At 47.5% G+C, this 24909-nt stretch overlaps 2 protein-coding genes across 2 annotated transcripts; both read left to right on the forward strand.

Annotated features, from left to right (window-relative positions):
* Positions 1 to 269: 269 nt before the first annotated feature.
* LOC138350309 (apomucin-like) lies at positions 270 to 5008 on the forward strand. The gene is made up of 2 exons (XM_069300926.1): positions 270 to 1093; positions 4915 to 5008. Exons 1-2 carry the CDS (start codon positions 270 to 272, stop codon positions 5006 to 5008), a joined length of 918 nt encoding a protein of 305 aa, XP_069157027.1.
* Positions 5009 to 6086: 1078 nt separating this feature from the next.
* On the forward strand, positions 6087 to 16180 carry LOC138350310 (apomucin-like). The gene is made up of 2 exons (XM_069300927.1): positions 6087 to 6910; positions 16075 to 16180. Exons 1-2 carry the CDS (start codon positions 6087 to 6089, stop codon positions 16178 to 16180), a joined length of 930 nt encoding a protein of 309 aa, XP_069157028.1.
* Positions 16181 to 24909: the final 8729 nt, after the last annotated feature.

The following is a 24909-nucleotide window of genomic DNA, read 5'->3' on the forward strand; positions in this document are numbered from 1 at the left end:
GGGAGAGTCACGGGCACAAACTACCGAAAGGCAAACAAACAGCCAGAAGGGCACACAACACAAAAGTAGAAAATCATCAGACATACTTGCCCGGAAACACGTCCTGAGGGAATCGTACATGGAACGCCTCCCATCGCAACCACTGCCAAGGGCTCGACCATCCACCGGGGACGCCATATCATCCGGGACATTGGCCACAAACACCCTCAAACAGGGCACCCAAATGGTATCACTCCTGACCCGAGTGACCGGCACACGCTCCCACACCAATGGAACTGCCCCACCCTGAAAGTCCAGCGCCTCTTCGCAGATCGGTAACAGAGCAATCCGCGCCCAGTGACCCAACGGCATCAGACTCCGGTAACACAGTCCCCAAGTCCCCAACGGACATCCTCAGAGGAGGGAGCCGGACAGAAGGCACCATCACAGGGGCACCAGCGTCCACGGGCACACCACCGGACGACCGCCGGGATACTGAACTGCGCACATCCTTCGGCAAGGTCACCACCAGGCCACGCCCAACCCCTTCATCCCCACCATCCCTGACAGCGGAGGCCACCACGCCCCACCGCGGAGAGGCCCCCGGTGGAGAAGAAACATCAGGCACACCCGAGACACAGGCACCAACGTCAGCAGGCACATGGACTTCCGCCACCACTAACTGCGGAGCCAGCGACGCATCCGGAACTACTCCATCCACACCCGAAGACCCACAGTCACTAAATTCCCCAACATCAGCCCAGGCAGACGACGAACGCCGGGAACGTTTGGGCACCGGCCTGAGATCGTCAGAGCCGGAAGCTGACTTCGTTCTGCGAAGTTCTGTGGCCCACCGCAGAACAGCAGCAGCCTCGACCACAGGGGGAACCGGACCACACACATCAAGGGCCTCCACAGCCATCCCAGCACCCAGCACAGCCGGGACCCGAGGCGAGGATGCAGGGCCAGGCGCAGCAGCTGAAGTCGGGGGTGCACACAGCGATGCCTCACAGGGAGCAACAGGAAGGTCCACGGGAGCAACAGCGACAGGAGCAGGAGTAGCATCCGACGGCACCGCAACATCCGGAGGAGGGTCGATGACAACCGGGGGAACGTCGGGCGACGCAGGGGGAGCCTCAGCAACGAACGGGACGCTCACCTCCTCACCCCCGGAGTCCTCGTCCAGAGGGAGCGGCGGGAAATCCTCTTCCCGGAACAAGTTGACTTGAGCAACCGGGGCCGCATCACACCCGGCAGCCTCATGCCCCAACAGGCCACACCGGAAGCAAGTACGGGGTTGCCGGGCATAAAACACACGCACGTAGTACCCCAATAGCCGGACAGAGCACAGTATGTCCGACCTCAGTCGCATCCCGAGGGTCCGAATGTTGGTCTTCACACCCGAATACGTGCCAGACGACAGTGAGTTCATCCGCACACTGATGACGGAGCCGTACCTCTGGAAGAATTGCCGGAGGAGAGTCTCAGGAAACTCCATGGGGCGCCATGAACACTGACATACATCACAGCACCACTACGGTCTGAAATGGTCACAGACCCAGTGCCGTCCATTAGCTGCAAAGTACGGCCCTCGTACCTCCGTAAGAAAGCACGGTACACCGCCTCACCCACAAACTTGACAATAACACGGTGAGCAGTTACCAGCTCATTGCCATACACGTCCCCAACCGGGACACGAAGCATGTCACTCAATACCACGTCCACCAGCGGGTAACCAGCACGGCCAGTAAACTCCAATCCGATGGAGTTTACCCTCACGACAGGGGGAAGATGGCCGCCCATCGTAAAAGCGCCACGTCCACACCACCAGGAACAGCAGGGAGGGTAGAGACACCCACACCCCCTGCCGGCGAAAACGGCAACCACCCCAAACTACCGGAGCGATCAGGCGACACGTCCTCACTGCACGGCAGCTCAGGAGCAACCAATAGCCCGTAAGTTTTTTTTTTTTTTTTTTTATTTTTATTTTTACATGCAAGCATGCGTATAATGTACAAGAAAAACAGAACAAATACAACATAGAACAAAAGTACAAAGCACACATATGTACAAGGACAAAGGAACAAATCAATAGAAGACCAGCCAGAAGGGCTGACCACAAAACAAAAATGCAGATACAAACAATACAATTAGTAACACAGTGTAATACAAACATAAGGGAAAACCCCAGGACAAAACGCACACAAAACAAGTCTGCTAACACCTCAAATACATACAGAGAGGCGAGAAACATACAAGAATAAGGACAATAACAATAAAGAAAACAGATCCGCCATAACAAACGGAAGGCAAAACATAAAGAGCACACGCCAACAGCCTGAAGGGCACACAATATGACAAACAAGTGCACACGACATCCATAACCGAACACACAAACGCATAGGAACCGCACACCCCCCCACGAGCCATACAAAAAAACCCACAAAACAAACCGGAGCACGCAGGAACCGGGAAACAATACCCACCCCACCCACTCACATACACACCCCACAACCAGGCAACACAAAATACATAGAAATCACTTGCGAGGAACATCGGAAGAAACGTACTTCTCCGGGAACAGCTCACAAGGATATTTCGACTTGTAAGCTTCCCAGACGAGATCTTCAAGGTCGGTAGGGTTTTTGATCCCCCGCGCTCGAGCGGGTATCATAAACTCAGGAACATCTATATCTGGCGGCATCGGCCAATGCCTAAGGTCACTGACGCAAGTCGCATAACGAGGCTGGGGAGCGCCAACCACGCCCTTCGAGGAAGCAGACGACACCGGAGAAGCGGACGAGGGTCGCCGAGCCTGCCACGCCTTCGCCATCGGAGCAGGTGTCGGACGCTGAGACGATAGCACTTCCACGGATACCGCAGGAGACACGGAAGGGACTGCAGGAAACGGAAGAGGCGGCAAGACCGTTGCCGAGGAAACGGGTAACGAGGAAGGGGCCACAGAACATCCAGAGCGAGCATCCTTTCTCAACATCACCACCAGGCCACCCCGCTCACCACCAACTACAGCAGGGGGAACCACCGCCCACGAAGAACCGGAGCCATCCGACGCAGGCAACGCACCTGAAGCAGGACCCTCGGACACCGGACCAGAAGTGGAGGCCGAAACGCCGGCACCGGCATCCTCAGGCAAGTGTACCTCCGCCACCACCGTAGTGTGCACCACATCCGGAGCCACCCCACCGCCAACGGAAGGACGACACTCGTCGAATTCGCCAACATCAGCCCACACAGAAGAACGCCGGGAACGCTTAGGCTCGGGCCGCACATCATCAGACCCGGAGGCAGACTCAGCGACCCGCGCAGCACCAACCGAGCGAACCGACGCACGCCGCAGCACGGCAGCCTCCTCAACCACACGGGGCACCAGGCCAGGCACAGGAGGGAATTCCGGATCCACCTCATCTCCCAGCACAGCCGGGACAGACGGCGAGGGTGCAGGGACCGGGACAGACACAGCAGAGGAAGAACTGGAAGACGAGGGGTCTGAGCAAACGGCAGGCGGAAGAGGCACAGGGACACCAGCTGGAGCACTAGGCGAGGACCCAACCTCTGGAAGAGATGCGGCAACAACAGGGGGCGCAACAGGCGGAGCAACAGCTGCTACAGAGGGCACCTCCTCAGCCGAAGAGACGTCCATACCCACCGAATCATCCCCCACAGGAAGGGGCGGAAAATCCTCCTCACTGAAGAGGTTCACTGGTGCAACAGGAGGCGCAGAACAGTCAGCAGCCTGATGGCCCAATAGACCACAACGATAACACGTCCGCGGCTGACGGGCGTAAAACACCCGAACGTTGTACCCCATAAGGCGAACAGAGGACGGAATATCCGCCCGGAGTCTCATGCCCAGGGTGCGAATGTTAGACCTCACACCCTTAAGAGGACTAGAAGACACCACGTTCACTCTCACACTAACAACTGCGCCAACCCGCCCGAAATACCGCCGTAGCAGAGCCTCTGGAAACTCCAAGGGAGCCCCATGCACACTGATGTAAGTAAGTGCACCACTTCTATCCGAGAGGGTGACAGTGCCCGCACCATCCGACAGGGGCAGTGTCCGCCCCTCGTATCGCCGGAGAAAATCGCGATACGCCGCCTCCTCTGCAAACTTCACAATGGCCCTACGGGCCGTTACCAACTCGACCCCAGAAATCGCAAACACAGGGACAGAGAGCAGTTCACAAGCCAGGGCAATCTCCGGGTAACCAGCCCGCACAGAGAACTCTAGTCCCACAGACTGAGCCCGGACGACTGGGGGTAGAGGGACCCCCATCGTAACGCCACGTCAGCACAGGCGAGCAGACACACACCCGCCCCCAACCGGCCGAAACGGGCAAACAACACCAAACTGCTGGAGCGCCGATTCAACACGTCTTCCCCGCACCGAAGCTAGGGCCAGACTCCAGAGGTACCTAATGGGATCAGAGACTGAGCCCCACAATTCATATAGCTAAGCAAGTTACAATCTTGAATACATGAATTCAGAGACAACTCTATAACAAATGTTCAAGAGATGTAAATATTTCATGCTAAATATCATGAGAGCATAAATTGTAAACCCCAAATGTTATTTACACGAATTTCCCTCAGAGCCACCATCTCACTAGTGGCCTCAACGAGATTAGGAAGCCAGCGGCTTGTCAAAACTCCTCCCCATTTGTCCTGATGATTTTATCGAGCTGGATTTTGAATTTTGCAAATTCAAATTTGAATTTGAATTTTTGAATTTGCCAATGCTTTGGCATTTACGGTTTAGGCGGATGGGCGGGTCCATGGGTTTATAACCCTATGGATTAAAAGTAAAGTAAAGTAAAGTAAAGTAAAGAATGTTAAAGAATAAAAAACATGTTTTTAGTCCTACACTGAGTCTTGGTGAGTTTGAAACCACTTCTCCTTGTTTGTGTTACACAGTTTGAAGAAGTTGTCTGGATCAACATCCTCCAAATTGTTCAGTATTTTAAGTTTCGATGAGATCCGCCTAGTGATGCCTGGTCTGCAATCTTAGCCCGTGGTCCTCAGCCGTTCCTGATACGAGAGGTGATTAAGTTCAGTAATAAATTTGGTTGCCTGATGTTGTACTTTCTCCTGCAACTCTCATCAATGTCACATTGTCTAGTGGATGCTCTATTTTTTATTTTATTTTTATTGTATTTATATATATACAAGAGTTCTTATGTTCTTGTACAGCCACTAGCATGCGTTGCGTTTATACTGCCCGTACATATGATTGATTGATTGATAAAGATTAAGCCACCCAAGAGGTGGCACGGACTTGAATAGCCCGTAAGTTTTTTTTTTTTATTTATATTTGTACATGCAAGCATGCGATTTAAATTACAATAAAACATAAAATTAGAAACATAAGAGAACAAAACAAGAAACCGCCGGCCAGAAGGACCGACAGAACAACAAGTACCAAAACTGGAAAGGTTACAAGAAATACAGAATACACAAAAGTTTACAAAATAGAGAACAAAACAGAAAACAATCACAAACAAGCATGCAATGCAAGCAAAACAAGAACATAGCAACAAGTTAAAACAATTTAGCAGTATGAAACAAAACAGAAGCGCCGGCCTGAAGGACCGACAACAAAGCACAACAGTATGAACAAAATGAAATATAATAAAAAATACAATAAAATAGCACACCACACAACCAGCCAATAACAAACAAAAAATATAAAAAAGATACAAATAAAAGACAAACACAACACATAAGCATAAAATAAAACACATAGGGCACGGTAATAACACAAAACAAATACATGAAGACTAACACACACACCAAGCCACCCGCCTCGCCACAAACAAAGGGAGAGTCACGGGCACAAACTACCGAAAGGCAAACAAACAGCCAGAAGGGCACACAACACAAAAGTAGAAAATCATCAGACATACTTGCCCGGAAACACGTCCTGAGGGAATCGTACATGGAACGCCTCCCATCGCAACCACTGCCAAGGGCTCGACCATCCACCGGGGACGCCATATCATCCGGGACATTGGCCACAAACACCCTCAAACAGGGCACCCAAATGGTATCACTCCTGACCCGAGTGACCGGCACACGCTCCCACACCAATGGAACTGCCCCACCCTGAAAGTCCAGCGCCTCTTCGCAGATCGGTAACAGAGCAATCCGCGCCCAGTGACCCAACGGCATCAGACTCCGGTAACACAGTCCCCAAGTCCCCAACGGACATCCTCAGAGGAGGGAGCCGGACAGAAGGCACCATCACAGGGGCACCAGCGTCCACGGGCACACCACCGGACGACCGCCGGGATACTGAACTGCGCACATCCTTCGGCAAGGTCACCACCAGGCCACGCCCAACCCCTTCATCCCCACCATCCCTGACAGCGGAGGCCACCACGCCCCACCGCGGAGAGGCCCCCGGTGGAGAAGAAACATCAGGCACACCCGAGACACAGGCACCAACGTCAGCAGGCACATGGACTTCCGCCACCACTAACTGCGGAGCCAGCGACGCATCCGGAACTACTCCATCCACACCCGAAGACCCACAGTCACTAAATTCCCCAACATCAGCCCAGGCAGACGACGAACGCCGGGAACGTTTGGGCACCGGCCTGAGATCGTCAGAGCCGGAAGCTGACTTCGTTCTGCGAAGTTCTGTGGCCCACCGCAGAACAGCAGCAGCCTCGACCACAGGGGGAACCGGACCACACACATCAAGGGCCTCCACAGCCATCCCAGCACCCAGCACAGCCGGGACCCGAGGCGAGGATGCAGGGCCAGGCGCAGCAGCTGAAGTCGGGGGTGCACACAGCGATGCCTCACAGGGAGCAACAGGAAGGTCCACGGGAGCAACAGCGACAGGAGCAGGAGTAGCATCCGACGGCACCGCAACATCCGGAGGAGGGTCGATGACAACCGGGGGAACGTCGGGCGACGCAGGGGGAGCCTCAGCAACGAACGGGACGCTCACCTCCTCACCCCCGGAGTCCTCGTCCAGAGGGAGCGGCGGGAAATCCTCTTCCCGGAACAAGTTGACTTGAGCAACCGGGGCCGCATCACACCCGGCAGCCTCATGCCCCAACAGGCCACACCGGAAGCAAGTACGGGGTTGCCGGGCATAAAACACACGCACGTAGTACCCCAATAGCCGGACAGAGCACAGTATGTCCGACCTCAGTCGCATCCCGAGGGTCCGAATGTTGGTCTTCACACCCGAATACGTGCCAGACGACAGTGAGTTCATCCGCACACTGATGACGGAGCCGTACCTCTGGAAGAATTGCCGGAGGAGAGTCTCAGGAAACTCCATGGGGCGCCATGAACACTGACATACATCACAGCACCACTACGGTCTGAAATGGTCACAGACCCAGTGCCGTCCATTAGCTGCAAAGTACGGCCCTCGTACCTCCGTTAGAAAGCACGGTACACCGCCTCACCCACAAACTTGACAATAACACGGTGAGCAGTTACCAGCTCATTGCCATACACGTCCCCAACCGGGACACGAAGCATGTCACTCAATACCACGTCCACCAGCGGGTAACCAGCACGGCCAGTAAACTCCAATCCGATGGAGTTTACCCTCACGACAGGGGGAAGATGGCCGCCCATCGTAAAAGCGCCACGTCCACACCACCAGGAACAGCAGGGAGGGTAGAGACACCCACACCCCCTGCCGGCGAAAACGGCAACCACCCCAAACTACCGGAGCGATCAGGCGACACGTCCTCACTGCACGGCAGCTCAGGAGCAACCAATAGCCCGTAAGTGGTACAATTTTTTGTTCAGTAAATCTATTCAGTGTTCTGAGGTCTCGTTTAATCGTCAGGCTGTTATCGCAGGGGAGGATACTGTGAGATTTTTTTTCTTTGACAATTATCAAAAGAATTAAGTCCTATTGATGTTATGTTAATTGTAACTACCTCGCAAGAGAGGCAGACCTTAAACAGCAAGAGCTGCCAGTGGCAGATATTTAATCTTAAAGCCTAAGATCATAGGACCGCGGGAGCAAACCGCCAGGCGAAACCACACGGTAACACCTGTCACTTAGGTCGCTGGCTCCTCCTAGTTGACAACTAATAAAGGGTTTCACAAAACAATAACTAAAACTACTACACAGTGTATTTACGTTACTTTACTGTCACTCCAGTGGCACATTCAAGAACAGCTAATCAACAGCCTGATGGACCCACAGAATCCTTATCCCGTCGTCGCTGACTGACTAATGACACTAACTGAACACTGTGGTGCCCACTGGTGACGCAAGCTTGCAATCAATATTGTCACGGCTTCACGGTGATCAATACTCTAATCACAAAAACTTGCGAGACTGGCGCTCGCTGCCCTCAACGAGGTACCAAGTAACAAGGCGGTTAATCCAAGAATGATAACCCCTTATAAAAATCTTACGTTAACACTTGTCTCTCAGGACAATCAACAACAAAAGTTACTCTAATTGAATTTAAACAATTACGTTAACACACACGTGTCACAACGACACTTAAATGGCAGCAATAACTCGTAAATCAATTAATTACATCAACTTGAAAGTCAAGCATTCGGTGAGTAATTCCCAATTAATTACTGAATACAACAGCCTATTAATTCAGACGAGTATTGACAAAGTCTACTGTCTCTCAACTGACAGTTCACTTCCGGTCTTACGACAAGATTACCTTAACGAGGGTAGACTACTGTATCACACACAAGGTTACAAGACACTCCGTGTAAACAACAACATCAACACCTGGTGAATTCACTAAGTGGCGGGTACTAATTATCTTTAATTAGCTACGAGTGCTTAATCACTCTGTCCGCAGACAGATCTGATCAGTCCAACGAATTACAGCAGCTTAATTACAGCGCAATTGACTCCGATCATAACAGACCGTCAACCCCTTACGTTAATCAATTAACGACAGCTCATTAAATCGTTAACACTACGTTAGTCTTCACTTGACAATTCCTCCACTGCGTGAACTTCACTGTGACTGTTGCCTTTACACGTCTCTACGTTAATCACAACAATGTTCAACTAACAAGTGACCTCGTTAAGTAAATCGTGACCCCCGGTGACGTTAACTGACTTTAATTCTCACGGAATCTTTCAGAACACAATGCCTTCCACCAAGGTCAAACTTGTCTACGGTTTACACACGGTACAACACAGTACATCACAGTACAACACAGTACATCCTTGCCACTCACGGCAAAACTTGTAAATGACTTCCCCCAGTAAATTATCCACCAATAATTCACACTTTACCACAACAGTAAAATTTATAACCAAGGGAAACCTTCCTGTTACCACTTTCACTGCCGAAAAAGGGAATCAAATACAGTGAATTACATACACGGCACATAGAAAAAATAGAAGTAAATAACTCACTTTACTCCACCTCTGAATGTGTCACTAGGTGTCCTCACACACGTCAAAAAACACAGTTGGGCCCAACCTCAACTTGATGACGGCAAACAGGGTAGACTCACACGTCTCCAATTCCCATTCACCTCCCCAGGTGGTCCCAGGGACAGAGGACAGACGGAACACTGCGGGCGAACCCAGCTTCAGAGTTTTATTACCCAAAACGGAAACAGTGTACTTACATTAATCAGCGGGCCCGCAATACTCCCACTCACTCACATACACATTACCACCCTCACACTCCCACTGCTGCTGCTGGATGATGACGTAGGCGTCCTCACTTCCTACACGTGGTCAGGTGGAGCACAGGGTCCTAGACCACGGGGTTAGTTCCACACACAGAGACCAGGTGGCGCGAACACGCCGGCTTAGGCAGACCAGGGTGCGCGCCCAACAGCAGGGATGCGGTACCACGCCCCTCCACTTGACACGGTACCCCAGGATACGACGGAACACGGTGTTACACGGTACACGAGACCCGAGACGGAGTCCTTCACTGTTCTCTTGTAGTTCCTCAGAATTAGAACTTTTAAGATTTCTCTCATAACACTGAAACCTTCTCTAGCACGTCTCACTGCAGTACCTTCAAGCACAGATACGATAGACGGCGGATGTCACTTTCGTAGCCCGATAATTAACCGCCTCACTCAGTCCAGTTGCTCTAAGATGGCGTCCCACAATTACGCGGCTAGGTGACAAGTTCACACTGTTCAGTACAAGCACCTTTCCAAACTACCGGATTCTTACGGACGGTACACGGAAAGATAGCAAGATGATAGGCGTGACTTTAGTAACGTTGCAGGCGGTATTTCCCGATGCTTGGCCTAGCACGGAAAATTACGTCCTCTCATAGCAACGCTCTAGGTAAGAATGCTTTTTCCCGCCAAGACTACGCCTGGGGTACCATGCGGTACCCCTCAGCGTCTTGACCAATCACGGTTCAGCATTCCTGAGGCCCAGGAGCCCTGGCCAATGGCGCACCTGCCCCATGACGCTACCCCCTCTCTAACGAGGTGGACACGTGATAGGGGGGGGGGGGGGTGGTCTACAGCCGTTAACCTCCCTCTCTACACTTGACTTGTACAAAATTTCCCTGAAATCAACTCCCTCCTGTAATTTCCTTCACAGACCTGATACAGCGATCAGAATGACATCAATGGCTAGCAAATGTCATGGGCTGTCCAACGACACCCAACACGACTGTGGAAAAGTTATATTAAAAAAGTTGAATCACGGTGCACATCACTGGTGCACTATGCAATTTCGTACTTAATTCAGTGCACGAGAGAGCAGGAAAAATATGTCTCCTGACAGATACTGTTTGACAGTCTCTATGAGGGTGTCCAGCTGCTGGACACATTTTTTGACCAGAAGAGTGGCTGTGTTGATGGTTTCAGGGTAGTTACTGCAAGATTCAGGGACTCTTGAAGCTCTTCTAAGGTCGTTGGTTGCTTCACATTCCAGGAGATAGTGAAGGAGTGGCTTTTCTGTGACAGTTTGGCAGAAGATGCACTCTCTCTGTCGGGGTTCACCAATCTCCCAGTTGCATCTGTAACCTAGACGTAGTCTATATAACCTAACTGCTATTTAGGCTAAAGTGCTTGGGGTTCTACTACCCAAAATCATTTACGTCCTCTAATTACTCGACACAAAGCTGCTATTAGGACAATATCCAACTCTGTTCCCAGGCATCACTCGGTATAGGCCCTACTCAAATCTCTGAATATGTTAGATATTAAGTCACTGCACATTCTCTCATGTGTATTATAGATATATAAAACGCTGAACTGTAATGCCAATCCTGACCTCAAAAGCTTCATTGAAGGTTGTAACAGAACCCATGAGCACCACACCAGAAATAAATACAGTTTTGATATTCCTAGAGTACGACTTAATCAAACTAGAAATGCTCTACAAATCAAGGGACCCAGAATGTGGAATGACCTTCCCAGCCATGTTAAAGACTGTACCTCTCTCAACCAGTTTAAGATAAAAACGAAGCTATACCTAATAAATTCCCTGTAGCCTACCTTACCCCTCTATTGTCAACCCATGTCTTTTTTTTTTTTAAACAACGCTGTTTGTCGACCTAATTGTATTTGTGCTGCTTTTTCAGCCATGTTCCCCCTTTCTTATTTTTATTTTTAAGTGTTCTCAACACATTTTATACTTTAATCTCAATTAGTATTAAGTTTTAGTCTTTAATGTTTTCCCTGCCCGAAACGCTTTGCGTAATAGTGGCTTTAGGCATTGTATGTACTAGCTCTATCTATAAATCCATCAACTTTGTATCTTACCTTGTATGTATGTACCTTACCTGAATAAAAATATATTTTATTTATTTTTATTTATTTCCCTTTCCCTTGGATTCCTTTTGGGATATTTAACCTTTCTAATTGCCTGAAGATACCATGTTGCAGATGGCGAACCTTCAGCTATTCTCTGGTGTAGGTCGGCTTTGTTGAGATGTGAGAGTTTTTTGGTGATGATGTTTTTTATGTTCTCTAGGCTGGGTTGAATTGTTTTATGTATCATTGTATGACAAGTTGCCAATTTAGCAATTTCATCGGCTTTCTCATTTAATGGGATTCCAATATGGAATGGGATCCAGTTTAAGGTTATGTTGAGTCCTTTGCCTTTAGCGACTGCTCCAAGATACAAAATGGTGGTAATTATTTCCACGTTATCTTTCCACTGCTTTTGTCCTAAAATTTGAAGTGCAGCTTTTGAGTTTGTGTGTATGATTGCATTTTGTGCAATCACATATGCGAATGCCTGTTGTATGGCAAACAGCTCAGTTTGGGTTGATGATACTAGTCCTCCCAGTCTCCAATATGTCTATACGCTGGCTGTGCAAAGAGCAGCGCCAGCACTCTCATATTCTGTGTCCACCGATCCGTCTGTGAAGATGTAGGTGGCTCCTGCTACTGCAATGCTGCTCATTTGCTTTTCTATGATGCGCCTTAGGATTGTCGGATCATAGGCAGACTTTTTCCTTGGGAGACTTTCTATTACTATTTTGAAAGTAGGCTCTTCCCACGGCGCGGAAGGAGTGTAATTTGGGTGTGGATGATCACCCTCTCTATCAAGAATCATGTTTTTTAAATGTAGTCTGTTTAGGACTTTTCCTGCTCTTGCAGCCCAAGAGTTTTCATTGTTTTGGCCTAGTCCAACCACCAAGGCCTGCCGTACTGGGATTCGATCAGAAGAAAAAATGATCTTACTGATAATTGTAGCTGTCCTTTGTGATATTCTTTCTTGTAGAGAGGGCAAACCCGTCTCCAGTCTAAGAGTTTCAAGCCTGGTCCACATGGGGGCTCCCAGTGCGGCTCTCATAGCATTGTTTTGGGCAACTTCAAGCTTTTTCCACTGTTGGTGTGATAGATTTGTTAGTGCAGGTGCGGCATAATCGATCACTGATCTGACTGCCTGTACATAGTATGTGCGAAGGACTTGCAGATTGGCTCCTCCAGAGAGGGAGGTTAGCGACCTGAGGATTGCCGTCCGGGCCGCAGTTCGCTCTCTCAAGTAAGTGACCTCAGCATTAAAATTCATGTGTGTCCAAGATTATTCCTAGATACTGATAGGTGTCGACCCATTCAATTGGTTGACCCTATACTGTGAGTTGGATGTTGGGCTTCGCTATTTTTATGGGCATGGCTTTTGACTTTGAGGGGTTGAGTTTGATCCCAATCTGTTTTGCCTCTTTACTGATGCAGTCTAAGCATTTGGGTGCAAGGCGCGCCGCATCCCTTCCTTTTATGATGATGACAAAGTCGTCCGTGTAGTTTAGCAGCCTGCAGTGATGTGGGAGTTTCAACCTCATTATTCTTTCCATTAAACAGTTGAAGAGAAGAGGGCTGAGAATACCTCCTTGCGGTGTACCATTTTCATGTCTTTTGTACTCAGAGACTGTGCCATGAAGTTTTACTCTTGCTTCTCTGTTTATGAGACAGTTTTTGGTCCAGGAGAGCAGGTTGCCTCTGACCTCTTTGTCAATGAGGCAGCAGAGAATAGCTGGGGCGCTAGCCAGTTCAAAGGCTTTTTCGAGGTCCAGGAATATCAACATTCCTGGTCTGTCATTCAAGTGGGCTAACAGAGTTGTAATACATTCCACTGTGCCAACCCCTCTTCTATAGGCATACATATCAGAGTGCAGTTTAGGCTTTTTCTACTCCAGTCTGTTGAATGCCATTCTGTCAGCCGTCTTGGCTGCACAGCTTTGGAGAGAGATGGGCCTGGGATTAGCTGGATCTTTGGGTTTTGGGATCGGCACTATGTCTGCTCTATTCCAAGCAGACGGTCTAGTTTGAGAAGTCCAGGCTAAATTAATTAACCTTAGGTATGCTGCGTCTCCCTCTGGGCCGAGGTTTCTAATCATTGTATAGGTTATTTTGTCGGCTCCAGGGGATGTATCCTTGGAGTTTTTCTTAGCCCGATTGAGCTCATCCAGTGTGCCGTACATATATTATATAATTCTAGGTTCTAAATATATCTTAGCATTATCTTAGCTCTAAATATATCTTAGCTAAATATTTTCAGTGATGGAAGAATTCGCATGCAAAGAGTGGGGGGACTTCCTTATTTGTTTAATAATAATAATAATAATAGTAATAATAATTATAATAATTAGAATATTATATATAGGAAACATGTATAATAATGATATTTATCATAACATTTGCAATATTTATAGTAATAGCATTTATAATAGTTATAGTAACATTATACTAATAGCATTTATAATAATAATATTATAATAATTATAATAATTTATAATAGCAATTAAAAATAAATGTTTATTCAGGTAAGGTACATACATACAAGACATTTTACAAAATTTGATAGATTTATAGATAGAGGTACAATGGCATACAATGGTAGCTTTAGGCATACAATGGTAGCTTTAGGCATACAATGGTAGCTTTAGGCATACAATGGTAGCTTTAGGCATACAATGGTAGCCTTAGGCATACAATGGTAGCCTTAGGCATACAATGGTAGCTTTAGGCATACAATGGTAGCTTTAGGCATACAATGGTAGCTTTAGGCATACAATGGTAGCTTTAGGCATACAATGGTAGCTTTAGGCATACAATGGTAGCCTTAGGCATACAATGGTAGCTTTAGGCATACAATGGTAGCTTTAGGCATACAATGGTAGCTTTAGGCATACAATGGTAGCTTTAGGCATACAATGGTAGCTTTAGGCATACAATGGTAGCTTTAGGCATACAATGGTAGCCTTAGGCATACAATGGTAGCTTTAGGCATACAATGGTAGCTTTAGGCATACAATGGTAGCTTTAGGCATACAATGGTAGCTTTAGGCATACAATGGTAGCTTTAGGCATACAATGGTAGCTTTAGGCATACAATGGTAGCCTTAGGCATACAATGCCTAAAGCCGCTGTTACGCAAAGGTTCCCGGCAGGTTATATGAATAATAACATTTATTATTATAATTGTAATTATAATTATAATAATAACATTTATAATATTTTAATAATAGCAATAATATAATTTATTAAGTCTATAATAGATTTGAGTTCTGTAATTGTTTAATAATAGTAATAACAATTATAAATAATTATAAGAATATTTAGAATAATGTTTATAAATGACATTTATAAATAATAACATCTATAATAATAGTAAGATGTATAATTACAATAATTTGTAATAGTAATTATAATATTATGTTAATAGTATTTAAATAATAGTAATAATATAATTTACTAAATCTATAATATATTTATTAAATCAATTACAACTAATAATTAACTAATTACATGTTCAATTATTTAAAATTACACTAATGCATTTACGAAGGCAGTAATATTAATCATGGTATTATATATTGTAAGTCTTTGGGGGTTCAGCCTGGGGGGCCAGATTCACCAAGCAGTTACATACGTACTTATGAATGTTATCTTCGAGGTGCTATCGAAGGTGCTATCTTAGCACCTTCGTAGTGGCTACGTCGGTATTGAACCCCCCATACGCCAGGCCAGCTGGCGCGCTCGAAACCCCCAACCCGAAGGGGAAGTGTTAGCTGGCTGCTGAAACAGGTTTTAAGAGGTTAGCGCCCACGTTGCTATCCTGTCACTATCAGAAAAGAACGAGAGGGGTCTTTCCTTCCGTGTAGCTTGAGCATGATATCTTGCCGTTCCAGAGTAGCCCAACTCGAGGACCTGAAGGAGGACCTGCATTACAAATGAATAATGGCAGGAATTTGTTGATACGCCAGTGAAGTGTGTTGCAGCAAAAGGGCATCTACAATACACCTTGAGGTTACCTTGAGGTGCTTCCGGGGCTTAACGTCCCCACGGCCCGGTCGTCGACCAGGCCTCCTGGTTGCCGGACTGATCAACCAGGCTGTTGGACGCGGCTGCTCGCAGCCTGACGTACACATCTTCAAAAAGCTCATAGAAGAATTGCCATTGGAATGTGTGAAAGGGAAGTGGTAAAAGTCGGAATTCCAGTGTCTCAAAAAAGAGCAATGATAAAATAATTTACCAAACATTTACGGATAACTTAGCTAAATATATCTTAGCTTAGTCTTTATACTTGTTCTTTCTGGCCTCTGGGTGTCAGTAACTGCTCTTCTGTCTTCCCTAATTTCCTGAAATATATCTGCTGTAAAAGCCTCTATATTTCAGGAAGTTAGGGAAGACAGAAGAGCAGTTACTGACACTCAGAGGCCAGAAAGCACGTGTATCCACTAGATCTACTAGTATAGATCCACTAGACAGTGTGACATTGTAATTGCCAAAATTAGGCTGGGATGTCAATATCTATGGCAGGTGGCTGCAGCTGAAGAATCCCCCTAGTGGTGAACATTCCAATTGTCAACTATGTGAACAAGAGCATACTCTTTAGGGCATACTCTCCAACACTATATCTGGTCTAGTGCCCTTGCTGTGATACCATCTCTAATTTACAAAAAAACTCCAGATTTCTAGCCCCTGCCATTGCATCAACAAGTCACTTGAACTCCAAACCTTTCCAGATATTCTAAAAAAAAGCGAGAGTAACCCCGTCCATAAATATGGTGATCTCACTGACGTCAACAACTACAGACCCATATCAATTCTACCAAACTTGTCAAAAAATATTTGAAAAGCTAATCTACAAGCAGCTTTACTCTTATCTAACCAAATACAATATACTTAGTTCTTGTCAATATGACTTCAGACTCCAAAAAAGCACTAACGATGCACTGATTAGAATGATTAACTTGATACAAACAGCTCTTGATAAAAATGAGTTCCCTGTTGGGTAATTTGTTGACCTACGTAAGGCACTGTCAACCACCAAAACCTTCGTCTTAAATTACATCATTATGGTGTCAGAGGTCACTCCCTGCAATACCTTCAGTCTTATCTTAGTGACAGGCTCCAGTATGTTTCTGTGAATAGTTCCATTTCTTCCACCCTACCCATCAACATTGGTGTTCCTCAGGGCAGCATACTTGGCCCTCTCCTCTTTCTCATCTACATTAATGACCTTCCAAATGCCTCTCAACACCTCAAATCAATCTTATTTGTTGATGACACAACCTTCATTTTCTCCAGTCCTGACCTTCTTGCTCTAAATGTCACAGTGAATACGGAACTAAATAAAGGAAATCTTTGGCTAACTGCCAACAAACTCACCCTTAACATTGACAAAACTTTCGATATTTTGTTTGGTAATAAATCCTCAAATCAAATTAATCTAAGAATAAACAATATACAAATTAATAACAAAGTAAATAGCAAATTCATTAGTGTTCTCATCGACCACAAGCTGAATTTCCAGGGACACATTCTAAATATTGCAAAAAAAGTTTCTAAAACTGTTGGTATTCTTTCTAAGATCAGATATTATGTACCACGCCCTGCCCTGGTGACTCTCTATTACTCCCTTATATATCCTTATCTCAACTATGGTATTTGTGCTTGGGGCTCTACTACCCAAAATCACTTACATCCTCTAATTACTCAACACAAAGCTGCTATTAGAACAATATCCAACTCTGGCCCCAGACATCACTCGGTACCCCTACTCAAATCTTTAAATATGTTAGACATTAAGTCACTGCACATTCTCTCACGTGTTCTCCATATAATTAAAACTCTGAACTGTAATGTCAATCATGACCTTAAAAGCTTCCTAGAAGATTGTAACAGAACCCATGGGCACCATGGGCAAGAAACAAATGCCTATTTGATATTCCAAGAGTGCTACTTAACCAAACTAGAAATGCTCTACAAATCAAGGGACCCAGAATGTGGAATGACCTTCCCAACCATGTTAAAGACTGTACCTCTCTCAACCAGTTTAAGATAAAAACTAAGCACTACCTAATAAATTCCCTGTAACCTACCTTACCCCTCTATTGTCAACCCATGTCTGCTATTTTGAAACAATGCTGTTTGTCGCCCAAATTGTATTTTTGCTGTTTTTCTGCCATGTCTCCCCCTTTTTTATTTTTATATTTTTCTCAACACATTTTATACTTTAATCTCAATTAGTATTAAGTTTTAGTCTTTAGTGTTTTCTCTCCCCGAAACGCTTTGCGTAATAGTGGCTTTAGGCATTGTATATACTAGCTCAATCTATAAATTCATCAATATTTGTATCACCCCCTTGTATGTATGTACTTTAGCTGAATAAACATTTGAATTTAAATTTTGATTTTGGGTTGTCATAGCCAGAGGGTGGTAATGGGGGACGAGCTCCCATGACCTATAAAATGCTCCTATACGGCATGCGTCTCAAATAGCCTCTGACAACCAAGTCCAACTCCTGGCCTGCACGGGTGGCTTAGTCTTTAAGCCCGGCGGAACTGGTTTTACCGACAGGAGAAGGGGCGAGGGCGTGCCTCTGGCGCCTTAAAACCAGCTGCTCCGGGTAGATGGGACTCGATAGCCTGGGAAGGCAGCCCATCTAGGGGAAGGAAAACCCTGATTTTAAACCTCCGCTGCCTTGTGGCCATACCCTTTTTTGGGAAAGGCTTCAGGAGTCAACCTCGAGGAAAAATCCGGAGTTGGAGCCCCTAAGGCAGTTCGTTATTGACTTCGACCTTGTTCTGGCAGTTCGTTATTGACTTCGACCTTGTTCTGGCAGTTCGTTATTGACTTCGACCTTGTTCTGGCAGTTCGTTATTGACTTCGACCTTGTTCTGGCAGTTCGTTATTGACTTCGACCTTGTTCTGGCAGTTCCTGCGACGGTGCTGGAACCATGTGTACTGGCATTTATTTGCCTTTCCAGTGGATAATTTCAGCAACGTGGAGAAGGGGGACCTGCTGCATGGGTAACAGCTTCTCCTCTATATCTACCTACCCTGGCTTTGTGCCCTGGAGAGGACACTCCAGCTTCGTCTCACAGCGTCGAACCAACACGGGAAGCGACAGTCTACCGGTTTTAAGTCTTCTGCTCGATTGGCGAAGAGTGTGACGCCAGGGGTTGCTTCCGACGGTGGGAGGGGTCATCGCGCCCCACTGGGCAGCTACCGCCCGCCTCAAGCTGGGCAAACCCTAGCCAATAAGGTGTTGCCTCGCCACGGTCCGTTAACCTCACTGGGTGCGTGGGGTTTAGGGTGAAAACCGACAAGCGGCCCGACAACTTTGCACCAAGCAATACCAAACCTAAAAATAAAATATCAACTGCCCTAAAGCTGGGCACATGGAACGTCAGGTCACTGACACCAGGTTTCTCTGACGACCTGCAAGAAATCAACGATGCCCGAAAAATAGCAATCATCGATAGGGAACTGAGCAAACTGCAGATGGATATTGTTGCTCTCCAAGAGACTAGGCTTCCAGGATCAGGGTCTGTGAGAGAGGGCCTTCTCTTTCGTCTGGCAAGGAAAACCTTCAGATGAGACCAGAGAACATGGTGTGGGATTTGCCGTCACGAATGCACTGTTGGGACACATTATGCCACCGATGGGGGAAACCAAACGAATTCTGTCTCTGCAACTGCATTCCCAAACAGGACCAGTCAATGTAATTAGTGCATATGCACCAACCCTGACTTCTCCAGCAGAGGCAAAGGAAAAATTCTACGATGACCTCAACAGAGTCATAGCGAGAATCCATGTAAAGGAGCCACTGTTCATCCTCGGCGACTTCAACGCCAGAGTGGGTGCCGAGCACAACATTTGGCCCATTTGTCTGGGTCAATTCGGCATAGGGAGGATGAATGAGAATGGGCAACGTCTGCTAGAACTCTGCTGCCTTCATGGTCTTTGTGTCACCAACACGTTCTTCGGCACAAAGCCTCAACACCGAGTATCTTGGAGACACCCCAGATCCAAGCACTGGCACCAGCTTGACCTGATTCTTACCAGGCATGCAAGTCTACCCAGCGTCAAGATTATGTGTAGCTACCAGAGTGCTGTCTGTGACACCGACCACTCCCTGGTATGTAGCAGGATCAAGATGCAACCAAAGAAGATTCATCACTCGAAAAAGGAGGGCAGACCTCGCATCGACACCACCAAGACCCGCAACCAGGACAAAGTGGAAGATTTTGCACGTGTGCTCGAGGAAGCTTTCCCTGGCCCAGCTGGGATCACTGCCTGTAAAAGATGGGAGCACTTCAGAGACGCTGTGTTCAACGCTGCCATGTCCACCTTTGGCAAGAAGACCAGCAGGTCGGCAGACTGGTTCGAGGCTCACTCGGAAGAGATGACACCTGTCATCGAAGAGAAGAGAAACGCCTTGGCAGCCTACAAAGCCTGCCCAAGTCAGCGCAACTTACAGATCCTTCGGGCCGTCCGCTGCAAAGTGCAGCAGAGTGCCAGGCGATGTGCCAACAACTATTGGCTCCAGCTCTGCTCCCAGATACAGGCTGCAGCGGATACAGGCAATGTAAGGGGAATGTATGACGGCATCAAGCAGGCCCTCGGCCCAATCCAGAAGAAGACCGTTCCTCTGAAATCTGCCACAGGCGAGGTGATTCAGGACCAGACACTGCAGCTGAAGCGCTGGGTCGAGCACTACTCTGAGCTATACGCCAGGGAGAATGTGGTCACCGAAGACGCCCTGAGCGCCATTGAGTGTCTGCCTGTGTTAATGGAGCTCGACAGCAAACCTACCCTCGAAGAACTCAGCGAGGCCCTAGACTCCCTTGCTTCTGGCAAAGCTCCTGGAAAAGACGGCATTCCTGCTGAGACCTTGAAGTGCTGCAGAGGTAGCCTGCTCATGGAGCTGCATGAAATTCTCTGCCTCTGCTGGGAAGGAGAGGGGCCACAGGACATGAGGGATGCCAACATCGTCACGCTGTATAAGAATAAAGGTGACAGGAGCGACTGCAACAATTACCGTGGAATCTCCCTCCTCAGTATTGTCGGAAAGCTGTTTGCTCGAGTCACATTGAAGAGGCTCCAAGTACTTGCAGAGAAAGTCTATCTAGAATCACAATGCAGATTCAGAGCCAACAGGCCAACCACCGACAACCCTCAGACAACTGCAGGAGAAATGCAGGGAACAGAAACAGCCACTCTTCGTAGCCTTCAGATCTGTCGAAGGTCTTCGACCTCGTCAGCAGGGATGACCTGTTCAAGATACTCCCCAAGATCGGATGCCCACCCAGGCTCCTCAGCATCACCAGATCTTTCCATGAGAACATGAAGGGCACCGGGGTCTTTGATGGCCTAACATCAGACGCCTTTGACATCCAAAGTGGAGTAAAGCAGGGCTGCGTACTGGCTCCAACCCTATTCGGGATTTTCTTCGCAGTTATGCTGCGGCACGCCTTCGGATCTGTCACGGAAGGCATTTACCTCCGGACCAGGTCGGATGGAAAGCACTTTAACCTCGCCAGGCTGAGAGCCAAGACGAAGGTTCGGCTGAAGTGTCTGCGCGACTTCCTTTTTGCCGACGACGCAGCAGTCACTACCCACTCAGCCGAAGACCTCCAACGGCTCATGACCTGCTTCAGCGAGGCCTGTCAGGCTTTCGGACTCACCATCAGCCTGAAGAAAGCACAGGTCATGGGACAAGGAGTGGACTTCCCACCTGACATCGGCATCTCCGATTCCAAATTGGACGTGTACCTGGGCTCCACAATCTCTGACTCCCTCTCTCTTCTCCAGTTCACCCAGTGAGCCAACTCCACGCTGACTTTGTCTCCAGTAGCACAGAGCATCACCTTCACTCACCAGACCACTCCACAAGTGATCATTTGAATTTCATCATGGAATTCCAATTGAATTATAATCGATTCAGCAATACTGCTCAGTGTAAGAAAAGACCATCGATACTGGATACTAGTTCTGAAAGTGACGGCGAGTGGCATCACGTGAATAAGGCTAACAGGACAAGCCACTCCATGACGACCCATCGCCCATTAATCTCTCCAGCTTCTCCAGCTCTCGCAGCGCCTCAGACTAGATCTACGCTTCCAATCTTCAAAGTGCAGCACACCGAAGGTAAGTCTTCCTACGCTACTGTAGTGGACCTGGAAAAAGAGTACCCCCAGCTCCAGATCAGAGCAAAACCTAATCTCAGAGGATAATACATTCTGAGGCCTAAAGACGAGTCGGCCGCTACGATTCTAAAAAATTACGCAAAATGTGAGGAACTGAAACCAGAGGATAAAGTAAGTAAAATCATTGTCCTCCACTATCCCTTGCATATGGCCCTTGGTCATCTCGAAAAGCTGAACTATGTGGTGTCAGCAGAGAGATGCCAAGTACGAACCACAAAACAGGAAACTCGACAAGTCCTTCTCACAGTAAGAGGACGGATCCCAGAGAAACTTGACCTTGGAATCTGGGGGGTGTTCCAACACAGGCCTTACACCCCAGAACCCCTAAGATGCTTCAGATGTCAGAGATTTGGGCATCACAAAGATGGTTGCCAACGCCCAGTGAGGTGCGGAGTCTGCAGCCAGCCCCATGACACAAAAACATGTATTGATAAACTCAAGGCAAACCACCCTGTTCAGGCAAAGTGCCCAAATTGTTCCAAGGCACATCATGCCTGGAACTTGAAATCCCCTGAAAGGCTCAAAAGGCTTCAAACGAACCCCACCACGTCTACAGCGGAGCCGAAACCCCCACCAAAACGAATACCAGCTCCCATGCCCACTAAAACCGCGTGGGGTCTACCCACTCAGGAAGAGGGGGCACACGGCCCTTCACCATCGGCCATGGTGAAGGGTGAGAAGACAGTACAGGACAAAAAGAAAGATGGAGGACACAAGAATCATGTTCAAAGCAGTCGGCCTCCCATTTCATCCAGCAAGCACACTGGGGCCAATACTAGTAACTATTCCAGTGTCAAAGTTACCACCGAGAAGGGTCTAAAAGCTACTTGGCCCCAAACCTGCACAGCATTAAATAGTGCTCCCACTGAACTGGACGCTCTTTGGCCAATGCTCAAAACTTTGGTCACCGAGTTGATCGAAAGTCTGCTGTCATCACATGGAATCAAGCAAACCACAGAGACTCGGAAGACAATTGAGCACAAGCTCAAGAAATTCGAAGATGTAATATCCACACCGTCAAGACAGCAGAGCAGGAGACACACTCATAAAAAAAAGATAGAGTCCAGCTCGTCGGAAAGCGACATTGATGAGTCAATTTCAGGTCCACTAAGAACCTATACCCCAATTGCAACTTCCATGGCGTGTTCATCAGACTCCATGGATACCACGGAATTATCAGCAAATTCCAAGAACCTAGAGGTCTAAAGATCCTGCAATGGAATGCGCAAGGACTGCGCACTAAATTGCAACACTTGCAATGCATAGCAGCAACCAAGGGCAAAGACATCCTGATACTACAGGAGAGCTTGCTTCGAGCTGGATTAGAACCTAAAATCTCAGGCTATCGAGGCTTCTTCCTTCCATGGATCAATGGGCAATCCAGGGGATGTGCAATCTATGTAAAATGTGATCTGATCTCCAAGTCCATAACCAGCCCACCCAATTATGGAGCAGGGACAAAGGTAATGGGAGTTACCATTGAGCTAAGACACGACAAACTTGAAGTGTATAATGTGTACAGTCCTCCACATGCCGAAATGGATCTCTCTGTGTTATTTGGACACGCGACAACAACAAACACAATCATTTGTGGAGATTTTAATGCCCATCATCGATTGGCACTGGGCTCGAACACAACAAATGAAGCCGGCATTCACATTACACATCTACTGGACCAGCTTCCAGAAATACAAATCCTAAACAAGAATGAACCTACCCACATCCAAGGAGGCAGATTAGACCTAACCTTCGTTTCAGCCTCCCTAAGAGATGCAGCAACATGGTCAGTTGAGCCCACACTCACAAGCGACCACTATGGGGTCCAAATTGATCTTCAGTTAGACCTACCCACCCCACCTCCGCCTCCATCTGAAGCCTGGAACTTTGCTTTAGCAAACTGGGACCGATTTCAAAACCTCATTTCAGAGTGGCAAAGAAACTATGATTTTCCCGAAGACATTAATCAGGCAGAACAAGAATTTGTCAAAGCGATTCAAAGTGTAGCCAACCACTCAATCCCACTGAAAAAACAGTCCACCGGACACCATAAAGATCATTGGTACTATTGCGAACGTGTCAAAGAACTCAACCATGGACTCAACAGAACAAGAAAGCTATACAAAAAGCAGCCAAGTGACCGCAACAGGATCTTACTTTGTGAGGTCAAGGAACATGTACATCGAGAGACCAGACAAATAAAAGAACAAAAGTGGCTGGAATGGTGTTCACACCTGAATGAACACACCTCTCTCGGGAAGATGTGGCAGCAAATTCACCGAGCCAAAGGGAATAAAACACCTAAAGCTCCACACCCCAAGGATCCTCAACAGGAAGCCGAAGTACTGGCAACCAGGTTTGCAGAGAGAGCAGCCAGCAATCAACTTCCACCAGATGTATTAGCAGTACAGACCGGACTAGAGGAAGAAAGGTGGCACAGAATCCTTACAGCATGTGAAGAAGTCTCTGACACTAATGCCCCCTTCACACTGGATGAGCTCAATCGGGCTAAGAAAAACTCCAAGGATACATCCCCTGGAGCCGACAAAATAACCTATAAAATGATTAGAAACCTCGGCCCAGAGGGAGACGCTGCATACCTAAGGTTAATTAATTTAGCCTGGACTTCTCAAACTAGACCTTCTGCTTGGAATAGAGCAGACATAGTGCCGATCCCAAAACCCAAAGATCCAGCTAATCCCAGGCCCATCTCTCTCCAAAGCTGTGCAGCCAAGACGGCTGACAGAATGGCATTCAACAGACTGGAGTAGAAAAAGCCTAAACTGCACTCTGATATGTATGCCTATAGAAGAGGGGTTGGCACAGTGGAATGTATTACAACTCTGTTAGCCCACTTGAATGACAGACCAGGAATGTTGATATTCCTGGACCTCGAAAAAGCCTTTGAACTGGCTAGCGCCCCAGCTATTCTCTGCTGCCTCATTGACAAAGAGGTCAGAGGCAACCTGCTCTCCTGGACCAAAAACTGTCTCATAAACAGAGAAGCAAGAGTAAA

The sequence above is a fragment of the Procambarus clarkii genome, chromosome 45 (assembly GCF_040958095.1).
Source record: "Procambarus clarkii isolate CNS0578487 chromosome 45, FALCON_Pclarkii_2.0, whole genome shotgun sequence".
NCBI lineage: Eukaryota > Metazoa > Arthropoda > Malacostraca > Decapoda > Cambaridae > Procambarus > Procambarus clarkii.